The sequence below is a fragment of the Mauremys mutica genome, chromosome 3, assembly GCF_020497125.1.
Source record: "Mauremys mutica isolate MM-2020 ecotype Southern chromosome 3, ASM2049712v1, whole genome shotgun sequence".
NCBI lineage: Eukaryota > Metazoa > Chordata > Testudines > Geoemydidae > Mauremys > Mauremys mutica.
This window is the reverse complement of record NC_059074.1, coordinates 11,558,079-11,571,948: the sequence shown is the minus strand read 5'-3', so window position 1 is coordinate 11,571,948 and position 13,870 is coordinate 11,558,079. Positions and strand designations below refer to the sequence as shown.

The following is a 13,870-nucleotide window of genomic DNA, read 5'->3' as shown; positions in this document are numbered from 1 at the left end:
ACGCTCATCCTGGTGTCTTTGACTACAGACCTGGGCTGACATGTCAATGAGTTTCGGGAGAGTTAGTTGGCTTCCATCGTCTGTCTTCAAAAAATCCAGCAAGCACCCTGTAAAAGAGGAGACACACAGTGTTCCCTGGACGATGTGATTTGAGTGAAAGTTATACATTAGGCCCACGTCCTTCTTTAGCCATTGCTATCCAACCTCTCTACAGCTTTTTTACTTCTGGGAAGATCTCAGGAACTCCACTGCCTCTATCAAGTGCACCAGGAGTCTTTACGCCACCGACTGATCAGCTGTTCGATGGCAGGCAGGGAGCACTGGGGGTGGAGTGAGGGCGGGGTGTGCTCAGGGGAGGAGCAGGGCAGGAAGAGGCAGAGCGAGGGCAGGACCTTGGGGAGGGGGCGGAGCAGAGCTGGAGCACACACCCAGAAAAATGAAAGTCAGCACCTGGGGCATCGTCCCCTACATTACCCGTTGCAGGCACAGGATTTTCACAAATCGTAAGCACTGGCCTAACCTTTGAAACTCAGCCAAAAATGTTTAAAGAATAAAGCCCGGGGAGGCTCTTTACCGTTGGCCATGTACTCTGTCACAATGTAGACTGGCTGTTTGGTGACTACTGCATGGAGCCGGACCAGCTTGTCATGCTGGAGCATCTTCATCAAGTTTGCCTCAGCCAGGAAGGCATCGGGAGGCATGGATCCCTCCTTTAGGGTCTTCACAGCCACCTTCACACTGTTCTTATAATAGCCTGCCACAAAAGAGAAAGGAGGGTCCAATGGTTAAGGTGCTAGCCTAGGATTTAGGAGAACTAGGTTCAATTCCTTTCTCTGCCACAGTTTTCCTCTTAATGGACGTTTGGAGCCTCGCTACCTCTGAAGCTCCGTGGTTCAGTTTCCCCATCTGTACAATGGGATAATAGGCCTTCCCTATCTCACCGGAGTGTTATGAGAGTAAATATGTTAAAGATTACAAGATGCTTTATAGACTTTAAGGTCAGAACAGACCATCATGGTCATCTGGTCTGACCTCCTGAACATTGCAGGCCACAGAACCTCACCCACCCACTCCTGTAATAGACCCCTAACCGCTGGCTCAGCTACTGAAGTCCTCAAATCATGGTTTAAAGACTTCAAGTTACAGAGAATCCACCATTTACGCTAGTTTAAATCTGCAAGTGACCCAGGCCCCATGCTGCAGACATGTTGCAGAGGTAGGCGAAAAATCCCCCCAAGGTCTCGGCCAATCTGACCTGGGAGAAAATTCCTTCCCAGTCAGTAAGACCCTGAGCATGTGGGCAAGACCCACCAGGCAGATACCTGGGAAAGAATTATCTGTAGTTACTCAGAGACCTCCCCATCTAGTGTCCCATTTTCAGTGATGTGGGGGGAGGGTCACCTACCTAAGATAGAAAACTAACAGCAAGAAGCCCTTTGATGTGATGGTCTGGCCTTCCTGTTACCGTGTGAAATAGCTAACCATACCAATCAATGTGCTAAGCACTAGGGTATCTACCATGGGGAACAATCCTTCCAAGATGGCAGAAGCCTCAGAAGGAAGTGGAGAGGACCCATCTCCTCTGAGAGGGTCTCTGTGTAGTAGGGTTGCCAACTTTGGTTGGACGAATTCCTGGAGGTTTCATCGCATGACAGTATCTTTAATTCAAGATTAATCTTTAATTCCTGGAGACTGTCTCCAGGACAATCCCGAAGGCATTGGCAACCCTACTGTGTAGAGGTTCCAGGAAGGTGTGGTGGAGAGTGAAGGCAGCTGGGTACACAGTAGGAACTGGGGAAACAGACTGCAGTGCACTGGTGGGGGGGGGTGGGGTGGAGAGGATGGCCCATATAAGCACTGTTTTCAGTCAGTCTGTAAGAGAGCTTGGGGAATTCATGCCTCCGAGGAGTAGGTAACCTTGGAAGAAGTTTGGAGGCTATTCCAGAGGGTGGTGTCCCCAGAATGAAAGAGGCAGGGGATCCAGGCCACATTTCAGTGGCTCCCTTTTCCATGCTGGGGATGGGCAGGGAAGGAGCCCTTGAGGGTTCTGCTCTGGAGGAACTGAGCAGTAAAGCACGGGGTGGTGTGAGGTTATTGAGTTCCTGGTGAGAGGAATCATGAATGTTCCACAGGAGGAAGACAGACCAGGGCCTCCAGTCTACTCCCCTTTCCCCGCCAATGCGGGATCATCCCCATGGCAGCGGTTCTCAGCCAGGTGTCAGGTTTCAGGGGGCCACCAAGCCAGGCCGGCATTAGACTCGCTAGGGCCCAGGGTAGAAAGCTGAAGCCCACTGCATGAGGCTGAAGCCGAGGGCCCTGAGCCCCGCCTCCCTGGGGTTGAAGCCGAAGCCTGAGCAACGTAGCTTCGTGGGGGCCCCTGTGGTGTGGAGCCCTGGACAACTGCCCTGCTTGTACCCGCTAATGCTGGCCCTGGCTTTTATATGCAGAAAACCAGTTGTTGTGGCACAGGTGGGCCGTGGAGTTTTTATAGCATATTGGGATGAGCCTCAGAAAGAAAAAGGTTGAGAACCCCTGCCCTATGGCATATTCTCAGGATCTTTCTGAGGTCTGGTTTTAAGTCACTTGAACAATGTGGCTTCCACCACTTCCCTTGAGACAACTCCCCAGCTTACCAGACCCCCACTGCTAGGAAATGTTCTCCTCATATACGGCCTTCATGTCCTTTGCCGTGTCACCCCATTTCTCAGCGATCTAGCTATGCCCCTCACCGTGGTATCTGACTCCGTAATGAAAGGAGCTGGGACTTTGCACACGCAGTCAAGTCTTCTGCACTGTGCTGGCCACAACTGCAATTCCTGCACTCTCCTGGGAGCAATCAACCACCAAGGGGCGGAAGAGGAGGAGGAGTTAAGCTCCAGCTCCTTCCCACCCTGACCAGCCACGTGTAGGAGCACAAGTTGCATCTTTTGAAGGGGGATGCATGGGCCTGTGTCGTAGGTAGGTATAGTGTCCCTCAAGGCGCACAGCCTCCCACTGCTTACCCCCAGACCCCCAAGCCGGGCTGTAACAGATGGCAATTTCCTGCAATATCCGGAATGAACTTTCCTGAATTAGGTTTAACCTTATTTCCTACCTTTGGAGTCCATTGTATTAAACATGCAATTGTTTGTGTGTTATTGTAGGACTGTAATGTAAATGTTAGGAACTTCAAAGAACTGTCTGGGACAGTACTTGGGAGGCCTTTTGAAGCTACACCTTGACCTGCTCCTGGAAATTCCAGATCAAAGACCCCTGAACTGTATCAAGGGAAGAGTAAACTTTTCAGGAGCGGGCTAGTTCTAGGGTCAAGCTATTGGGAACCTGTTTTCTGGGTGGTTTGAAGGATTCTCCTGCCAGAACCCATGTTGGAGACAGCTGGGGCAGGGCAGAGGGATCTCTGATAAGCTTATTAGCATACACATAGTTCTTTTATTGTTTTAATGTGTTTTCTCTGGAATGGTTTTACCTTAAGAATAAAATAGGCTTGGATAGGAAGTGGTGGGTGGCAACCTTCAACTGTTGACAATCACTCTGTTATTAGTCTCTGCAGGCCTGTTTCCACAGCCTGTCTTTTGCTGGGAATAACACGGGGAAGGCAGGAACTCTTCAGGGTGGACATTTCCCAGTCAGGAGGGACAGAGATGTCTCCCCCCAGGAAAGGCAACAGCTAGGGGGCCAGAAGCTTGGGAGTGGGTGCCCTGGCTGAAACACTAAGGGAAAACACAGGTGCAGTTGTCTTACACCTGTGGCAAAAGCTGTGCTTTAAAGCCCCAATACAGCCCTAAAGAAGCACAATTGAATGGGCTGCATAATTCCCAGCCCTCCCCAACCACGAGCAGCGGGCTGGGTCCTAGCAAGGTCCCGCATTCGCGACAATTCTGAGAAAACAAGGTTTTCCCTTTTCCTGTGGGCCATGTGTAGCGACCGGGGCTGACCCTGCAGGGCCTGGAGAGCGCTGCACTTACCCATCCATACTTCTCCAAACTGTCCCGCACCAAGTTTCTTCACAAGCTTCAGAGACTCCCGTGGGATTTCCCATTCGTCCTGCGCCCAGGGCCTCTGGGGAACCAGGGATGTGCATGGAGTGGTCAGCCTCTGGCACAGACCATCCCCTTTGTCTGCGTATCGAGAGAACACCTGTCAGCTCATCGGTAAAGGGTCAAGCCCTCCGCCCAGCCTCCAGCCTGAGTCGCCGGGCTGGAGACGTGCAGAGGGTAATTCTCCTCCTCAGCATGTGGAACGGCCACTCCACAGAGGCTGCTTCAGCCCCACAGCTCTGAGCGCCCCAGGAGCGTGGCCTGGAGGACCCATGCAATGGCAGATCACCTAGTGTCACCCTTCCCCAGCCGGCTCATGCCCCAGTGAATCACAGTGATTGCAATCTCCCCCCGAACGCCTCTCTCCGGAATCCAGTCTCTCCACACACCCCTTCTCCCGAGGAGCCTCCATGGTCCCTGCCATGCCTCGTGAAGGGGCGGTTTTGCTCGTGCGCACGTCCGATTTGGGGTGGTCATTTTGCTTATGGCTGTGGGGGGAGTGACCAGCAGGGGCTGCCCGACTCGCTCCATATACCTGCATTCCGCTGCACCCCAACCCAGTGCTAGCTAGAGCAGGCGTTTCATGTCCACCCTGTGTCCACCTCCCCATTCCCTATACTGCTACCTATTACAGGCATTGCTCCATGTGCAGTCGCTGCTCAATGGGCATGCGACTCATTGATAACCCCCGTCTGGCCATGAGGCACCAGACCATGTGGCCTCCTCATTCCAGCAATCTCAAATGCTATGACAGACGGCCTTGTACGGGGACACAGGCAGCTTACTGCTGTAATGCTGGACTAGCTGCTGCAGTGAGGAAAAGGTGATCCTGGGGGAGATGTAGTATCCCCCGCCGTCTAAGGAGCGGATCCTGTAGTGTTTGATGATGTCGCCTTGAGCAGAGGTGCTGTCTCTCACGGACAGTGAAAAGGCATCTGGGGAACAAGCAGAAGAAACCACACTTACTGGCCTGGATGGCACTGTCTGAGACAGACCTGATGGCTTTCGTCTTCCTTCAGTAGCCCAGTGTCTGCAATGGGATACAGCCCCTCTCACAGACAGGTGAGTCTATGCTGGGAATATTCAGGTGCAGGGCACGCTACACTGCTGCCCCCCATCCATCTTGGTGAGATCCGAGCACTTGTCCTTTTAGCCATATCACATTTCATAGGGACATAGCATTTACCAGTTTGGATCTAGCTTTCGGTCCATGAGGTCCAGCAACCCCATGGAGAACACTAGATGCTTCCGAGCATGTGTGTCTGTGGGGACAACGAATGACATGGAACTCTGTACTGTCCCCTACGAGCAATCAGCATAGACTAAGGAGCCTGATATTTCATGGCCATTAGAAACCTTGGCTTGCATTGCTCTGAATGCTAATGGCCCAGCTCTGGGGCATTTCTAACTGATAGAGCTGACATATAATAATGAGGATACAACACGATCCCACCAAGATATCACATGATTAAACATTGCCAAGGAAGTATTATCACCCTGGTGATAAGCAACAAAGAGTCCTGTGGCACATTATAGACTAACAAATGTATTGGAGCATGAGCTTTCGTGGGTGAATACCCACTTCGTCAGGTACTTTTTTCAGATCCAGACTAACACGGCTACCCCTCTGATTCTTGACACGCCGGTGATGACCATCTCAGTATCTGGCAAAGCACCTCAGTCCTGACATACAACCATAGAATGATAGAATATCAGGGTGGAAGGGACCTCAGGAGGTGATCTGCTCAAAGCAGGACCCCCTGCTCAAAGCAGGACCAATCCCCAACTAATGCAACATCCTTATTATTTAAATCCTGGGGTTTCATGCAGGTCTGAAAATACACCTCTATTCTGCTCTTCTCAGCTCCCTGCTAGTCCAGTCCAATATGGGTTGCCAGCAGCCAGTACATTTATGGAGTGATCGTTTAAAATGTACATCAGTAAAAATTGCAAGACAGTGTAGAGACAGTATTTCCTTTGTCTGCAGTATGTTTCCGGACTAGGACTATGCCAGATTAATCTGGATTTATGTGATTTTTTTTATGTTTGAAGTACTGGATTCTATAGAAGAAAATCTGTCGTATAGGACCATAAACAGAAGTCGTATTTGCTTTGAAATCTTAGTATTCCAGACATGGGAGGACTTTTAAAAATGTGTAATACCGACCCATTGGCCTTTTTTGTATTTCATATTATGTCAGTAAAAAATGTGGAGGGTCAGTATGAATATGATTAAGTGCTAGTTGTCTTGTCTGTATAAGTATTCCTGGTCCACCCCTCCCCCCCAGCCATGCAATATTCTTTGCTATTCCAGCCTTGAGCCCCCGTCACTCTGTCAATGCACTTCAGCCCTGGTCTGCAATACCCCCTACTAGTTCACTCTTGCATTGCGATGCAACCCTGACCAACAGCTTTCCCTGCTATTCCAGTCCTGACTGTTCTGCCAACTCACCTCATTCCCATCCTGCAGCCATACCCATCCCTGCTGCAGCCCTGAGTCTCTCCTAAGCGGTGACTGGCAACCATGCCCAATTGCACTTGTCTTTTACATAAAATTCTTCTGGATATATTCACCCTGATGCAGATTCAGCTTCTGGGGAATGAGGATTCAGGAGGTCTTTGGACCAATACTTTCAAAAGTGGCCAGTAATTTTGGGATGCCTCTGTTTTTGGGTTACCAGCCTGAGACTACTTGGGTCTGATTTTCAGAGTGTGCCGAGCAATCAGTTTTTAACTGAAAACTACTGGACCCTTAGCGACTGGAACAAACGCTGAAGGGCAGTGGTGGAGTCTCCATCTCTTGCAATCCTCAGCTCAAGACTGGATGCCTTTCTGGAAGAGATGTTTGTGATGCAGGAGATCAGACTAGGTGATCGGATGGGTCCTTGTAGCCTTAACATCAATGACTCAGTGACGTGAATAGGAGCGACGGCGCTCGGCACCTCTGCAAGTCAGCTCAAGTTGGCCAACCAAAAATGTAGGCAGGCAAAACTAGGGAACACTTGGTGGAAATCCAAATCCTGATTATCCAAGTATCCTCTTCTCCAGCACTTCTGTTTGCTTGAGATTAACTTGCTTTTCTCAACAAAGTGTCCCACCCTAATAAGAGCTCTGCCTGATGATTAGAATCCAGCGGTTCTACAGGCAAATCAATCAGCTGTCTAATGCTAGCCTTAATATTTACCCTGCCATTTATGTTAATGCATGGCTGTATCGTTCTGGGCAGTGTAGAATGCACTTCAACTGGCACGGGAGTTTAGTCTGTTTCTTGAACTTCGTCAGGGCACTTCTTTTTTTCCTAAGCAGCTCCGGTTTATTTCAGGGGAGCGGAAGAAAAGATTTTTTCACGGCGGTTTCCATCGCTGTTCATCTGAAATGCGAGACCACCAGGGTCTGGTTCCTTTCAAAGTCATTTACCCATTCAGGGTTGATTACAGAACAGAGCCGGACGCCTGCTGCTAGTGGAAAGGGAAAGTGTCAAGGCTGGAAGGCTTCAATTCTCCCTTCTCTTAACAACAATAATAACGAAAGATTGACACAAAATCCCCAACACTAGTAGCCTCAGTGACTCCCAGTCACCTCCACAATAATAAAGCTGCATGCAGAGCTTAGTACTAATGAGGAGCACTGTAATAATAAGCCAATGAGTAAAGCCAGCTAGCTCAATCAGCCCGACAATAACAATTCAGTGTACACATCCTAGCATGCAGATGCATCCCTGCAGTAAGAATTTGGGGGAGGAGGGGGACCAACCCTCCAGCCACTATGTGCACGAGATCTGTGGCCAAAAGGAAGGGGTGAATGTTACTCTTCCAAGGGCTAATTATTATTTCTGTGTTGGAACTAACCATGCTCATCTCACTGTTATTTGTTTCCCTCACCCTGTACGGGGAGACTTTGGCAAACCAGTAAAGTGCTTGAAACCACTATGGCCTATTGTTAAAGGCGGCCTAGTCAGCAAGCTGTAAATTGGCCATTCAGCAATCTCAGCTTGACCAAGGCAGGAGGGGAGAGGGTTTAGGGTGCCACCCCGGGTAACAACCCCTCCTGCCATTGGTTTGTTGTATCCACCTCTTGCCGTTCATCATAAGAGAAGACTTTGAACTCCAGGACCGTCTTTTTGTTCTGTGGATGTCGAGCATGCAGCACAGTGAGGCCCTGATTCAAGTCCCCTGAGTGCTACCACAAGACAAATACACATCAGAATAATGAGCAAGCAAACGTGAGCAAGAAAATGGCACGAAATCATGAAGACTACCTTGAAACAATGTACCTGTCTGAGTGGACTGGCAATTCTGTTACGATAAGCAGATGCTTCTCTGAACTATTCAGATGTATTGTACAAAATTCTGAGCTCATGCACACAGGCCCCAATCCAGCCTAACACTACTGAAGTCAGTGTATTAACCGTCTATTTAGGTCAGGGGTGGGCAAACTTTTTGGCTTGAGGCCACATCTGGGTATGGAAATTGTATGGCAGGCCATGATTGCTCATGAAATTGGGGGTTGGGGTGCAGGAGGGGGATCAGGGCTTGGTGCAGGGGGTTGGGGCATGGAAGCAGGTCAGGGGTGCAGGCTTTGGATGGCCTTTACCTCAAGCAGCTCCCGGAAGCAGTGGCATGTCCATCCTCCAGCTCCTACTCTGTGGCATGGCCAGGCAGCTCTGCATGCTGTCCTGTCCACAGGCGCCGCCCCTGCAGCTCCCAGAAGCAGTGGCATAGTGGGAATGTCTCTTCTCCGGCTCCTATGCAGAGGCGCGGCCAGGTGGCTCTACCCTGTCCACAGGCACTGTCCCTGAAGCTCCCATTGGCCACAGTTCCCAGCCAATGGGAGCAGCGAAGCCAGCGCTTGGGGTGGGGGCAGCATGTGGCGCTCCCAGGTTTCCCCTATGCATAGGAGCCAGAGAAGGGACATGCCCGCCATGCTCCTACTTTCCGGAACAGGGCAAGGCCCCGACCCCGCTCCCCAGCTGGAGCACTGGAGCAGGGCAAGCCCCCAATCCCTCTCCCTGGTGGGAGCTCGAGGGCTGGAATAAAAGGTCTGACGGACTGGATGCGGCCCGAGGGGCCGTAGTTTGCCCACCCCTGATCTAGCTACTTCTATGTAATATCAGGCAGCTGCCCCTAGAATGCCCCAGCTCTGCTCGCCCCCTGTTCAGGGCCCTGTAAGAACTCACTCAGTTCAAAAGGTAGTTAAAATAAATCCCCTCTTGGGGTCCAATTTATTGCATCCCCGAGGACACAGTGACCCTCGAGCCCAGTTCAGTGCCCCTCCCCTGATTAATCCAAAATAACACAGAACAGAACACAAACTCACATAGACTTCATCCCAGCTGGCTTTTACAGTCTCTCCCCTGCTTAGACAGGGTCTCTCCCCAGCCTCTCTGCCTACAGATGCTTTCCACCACTCAGGGCCGGCCCTGGACCAAATGGCACCCCAGGCAAGGAGCATCTTCAGCCCCGCCCCCTCGCCATTTGTTAAATGTCTGAATACCTCATTTTTCATTGCATTTGTAGCCCATTTCACCACTATGATGCACAATTTGCATGCATGATTTATCCCTGTTATATAAAATGATACGTTTGCACACTGGGATCTGTAAATCCGTTATTTATTCAAGCAAATTAAAAAAAACCGAGTTTCTGCTAAAGCTTACAGAAGCTTTTTAATTTTAGGAATAACTAAAATGTACTAACACCAAGAAATAGAACCGCGCACCAACACTGGGTGGACCAGTATTAAATCGTGTATCAGTAGGTGCCAGCCTTAGAACGTTAACTCAAGTTCTTTAGTTCAAAAGGTCGCTTTTTTCGCCCTTACCATGAACTGAAGCCTGGCATGGCCCCAAGCCTGGCACCCCAGGTGGGCCTATGGGTCACCTGCCCCGAAACCCAGCCCTGCTCCCCCTCTCTCCTGCTTCTTTAGCTTTTACCCTGTTGACTCACGGCCTTGCAGGAACTTCCTTGCTCCTTGCGGTACCGACAGACGTCGCCGTAATCGCCTGGGCTTTCCCCTATTCTCTGCACTTTCCTACTCTTTTTTATACTGGGTTCACCTGATTCAGCCTGGTTTTGGCTCATTCTGTAATCAGGGCTGTCTTAGCCTCAGGCTCTCCACCCTCATACTCCCCCATTCCTGTAGTATCTGAGAACCTCACAAGCTGTATTGCATTTATTCTCACACACACCATCCGTTTTACAGATGGGGAACCAAGCAGAGGGAGATTAAATGATGTGCCCAAGGGCACACAGTGAGTCTGTGGCAGAACCTAGGAACGTAACCCAGATTTCACAAGTCTTACACCACTGCTTCGCCCACAAGTCTAGCCTTCCTCTCTGTGGAGTTACACCAGGATAACTGAGATCAGAATTGGCCCACTAAGTCTGCAAAATTAGACGAGAAACTTCTGATTCTCTTACAGGATTTTTACTCCACTGTGCCTGGAATGTGCGAAGAAAACAGCCCTCATCACAGTAATGTAGCCCCACAGCACTGGTCTGCCCATCTTTAGCAAAAGTTACAAGTGGTGCCTTAAGAAAGACGCAAAGATCCAATCAGCTTCAGTGGGATCAGTAACTGCACGGGTAATATTTTCTTAGCCCTTCCAACATTCAAACTTCAGTGATCTTGAGAAAAAAAAGCGAGATATTGTGGGTAAACTCTTCCTTCCCCCCACACACACCAGAGAAGTTCATTTTCTGTTAGTCTGAGGTTAGTGAGGCACAGCTGTTTCCACAAGTTTCAGAACAATTATTATATTTTGGAAGGTTTGTTTATTTTCTCCAGCTTAGGCAGATTTGCTCTCTGGTATCTGTTTTATTAGTGACCCACTTATCAGGTCATCTTGACAAATGCCCCACCTGAATATACCCCTAGTGTCCTCTATAAAATTTAAACTTAAAGGGAAATTGCAGCATTACAATACTTTAGAAAATTAATCGTAGACAAAATTAGATTACTGGAATTGTAAATACCTGCATCACTACAATGGTAAGGATGAATTCTGAACATGTAATACACTAGCAAAGTGTGTTGTGTCCCCATATAGTGGCTGCGACAGTCATGGATAACAGCCTACTACTGGTACCAGTTAATGGAGTTACTCCTTTAGCTCAAAAGGTAGAGGCCAGTGCTGAAGATTGGGAGTATAAACTTTGCTGATGACCCACACAATGGAAGGTGGATGTAAATAAATATGTAACTAAAGAACAAAAAACTTTTAAAGTTCAAAGAGCAACATGAATTCAACCACACTACACAGTGTGTATTAATTTATACTTTAACAACGATACTTTACACTTGTGTGTGGATCCCAAGGTGCTGTACATTGGTAAATTCAGCCTCACAACACCCTTTGAGGGACAGCTTTTCTCCTTTTACAGACTGGGAAACCAAGGTTGAGAGAGATTAAGTAGCTTGACCAATGTGATTCAGGAAGTCTGTGGCAGAGACATCAGTCAAACAGAAGTCAAGAACTTAGTAAGATTAAAAGAGGGATTGACCTCTTATCTGGATAAAGACAGCCAGAGTTAGAATAACAAATACCAAAATAACAGAGTGTGTCAGATTGAAGATAAAAGCTCACGGACTATTACGAGTCAGGAGGAATTTGTCATGGAGTAGATTGTAGTTTGAAGAGAGCCTGAGACATAAGCCCTTGTATGGGGCCCTGGTATGAGGCCTGAGCTAAAGTGATGGGCAAGATTTGCTGATATAAAGCAAAGTTAGCAAAAGTCAGGCTGTGAGCAAACATCAGCCTCTGCCTGCTTGCAAGTCCCCCGAATCTGGCAAGAACAGGGCTGATATTGCAGAAACACACATTCCTAAGAAGTGCTAGGCACAGAGCACTCACACAAACACATTCCAGAAGAGTGGTACCAGAACATCCTGATATCAAGGATGGTACAAAAACATTCCCCAAGGATAACAGGAACACACTGACCCCTCCTAAAGGATAAGGTCAGAGTGACAGTATAATGAATAGAGATGTCTGGATTGAACCACCATGTACAAGGTGATGGGTGATAACTAGCCACGTCCGGGGGCAGTAACTAACTATGTCAGAGGGGAAGTACGTAACTTGTTCGTAACAGGGTATAAAGAGGTATTTCTGAGAGAGTGTTTTGGTTCAGCCGAGGGGAGAATGGAAAGTCCCGCCATACACTGACCTGCGTCCATTGTCACGGACATACATGTCTTAGAATCCTCGTAGGGTCTGCCGGGGGCTATTACCGTGCTTTGTCGACAATAAACCTGGCCTGGTGCCTTCGTACCATAACGGATCTTGTGGTCATTGGGCAGTTCACTCAAGGTCTGCTGTGCTGTCTGTCTGTGCAGAACTGGGGCAGCACACAGGGAGAACACACACACACACAGCCGAACTTTTAACCACACAGATTATGCTGCCACATCTACCTCCTTCAAGATGTCTCACACTTTTCTCTGCTCCTCTGCAACTTCTTCTGACCACAATACTGAACGTGATGGCTCTGATCCAGCCTTACCATGCCTATGTTCATATGTCTCCTGAGTCCAAGTCATATATTTTATTCACAAGATCCTACTTCCACCCCTTGTATCAATCTAATCAGGAATAGAAAATACTATCTGGGGTAGAATCACCCATTCTCCACAGCACCGACAAATATAGAGTTTATTAATGATTATTATTTATTTGCCACTGGCCCCAATCAGGATCAGACCCTCACTGTTCCAGAGACGGTACATGTGTATGGAAAGAAATGGTCCCTGCCACCAAGTATTTACAATCTAGGCCATAGATATCACAGAGACGAGGAATATGTATGGGCAAAGGGCCTCACTGAGTTGCGTTACTGAGTTGCCTCACTGAGTTTGATTGGATGAATTCCTGGAGCTTTCATCACATGACATAATCTTTAATTAAAGATTAGTTTTTAATTCCTGGAGACACCAGGACAATCCTGGAGGGTTGGCAGCCCTACCTCACTCCCTTTCCAGCCCTTCATTTGACAGCACAGGGTGGACTGCTGGGCCTGCATGGAGTCCCACTGAATGTGACTGTCCCGGCCACTCCAGAGCCCCACTGAAGTCAGTTACCCAGGCTTAAATCAAGGCATAAGGTTGGACAACTGTTCCCAGAGAGTAGTTATCAGTGGTTCACAGTCAAACTGGAAGGGCATAATGAGTGGGGTGCCGCAGGGATCAGTTCTGGCTGTGGGTCTCTTCATTGATTTAGATAATGGCATACAGAGTACACTTACGAAGTTTGCAGACGATACCAACCCGGGAGGGGTTGCAAGTGCTTTGGAGGATAGGATTAAAATTCAAAATGATCTGGACAAACTGGAGAAATGGTCTGAGGTAAACAGGATGAAATTCTCTAAGGACAAATGCAAAGTACTCCGCTTAGGAAGGAACAATCAGTTGCACACATACAAAATGGGCAATGACTGCCTAGGAAGGAGTACTGCAGAAAGGGATTGGGGGTCATAGTGGACCACAAACTAAATATGAGTTAACAGTGTAACGCTGTTGCAAAAAAAGCTAACATCATTCTGGGATGTATTAGCAGGAGTTGTAAGCAACACATGGGAAGTCATTCTTCCACTCTACTCCGCGCTGGTTAGGCCTCAACTGGAGTATTGTGTCCAGTTCTGGGCACCACATTTCAGGAAAGACGTGGAGAAATTGGAGAAAGTCCAGAGAAGAGCAACAAAAACGATTAAAGTTCTAGAAAACATGGCCTCTGAGGGAAGACTCAAAAAATTGAGTTTGTTTAATCCAGAGACGAGAAGACTGGGGGGACATGATAACAGGTTTCAAGTAAATAAAAGGTTGCTACAAGAAGGAGG

At 48.6% G+C, this 13,870-nt stretch overlaps 1 protein-coding gene across 2 annotated transcripts in view; it reads right to left on the bottom strand.

Annotated features, from left to right (window-relative positions):
- BLK (BLK proto-oncogene, Src family tyrosine kinase) overlaps positions 1 to 13,870 on the bottom strand; it is a 70,479-nt gene that overhangs the window by 9,541 nt on the left and 47,068 nt on the right. For both annotated transcript variants that reach the window (XM_045010221.1, XM_045010222.1), the window contains exons 7-10: positions 4,823 to 4,972; positions 3,966 to 4,118; positions 575 to 754; positions 31 to 107 (exon numbers count right to left, since the gene is read on the bottom strand). In XM_045010221.1, the coding sequence (XP_044866156.1) occupies positions 31 to 107; positions 575 to 754; positions 3,966 to 4,118; positions 4,823 to 4,972 (560 nt within the window). The remainder of the gene's footprint in view (positions 1 to 30; positions 108 to 574; positions 755 to 3,965; positions 4,119 to 4,822; positions 4,973 to 13,870) is intronic.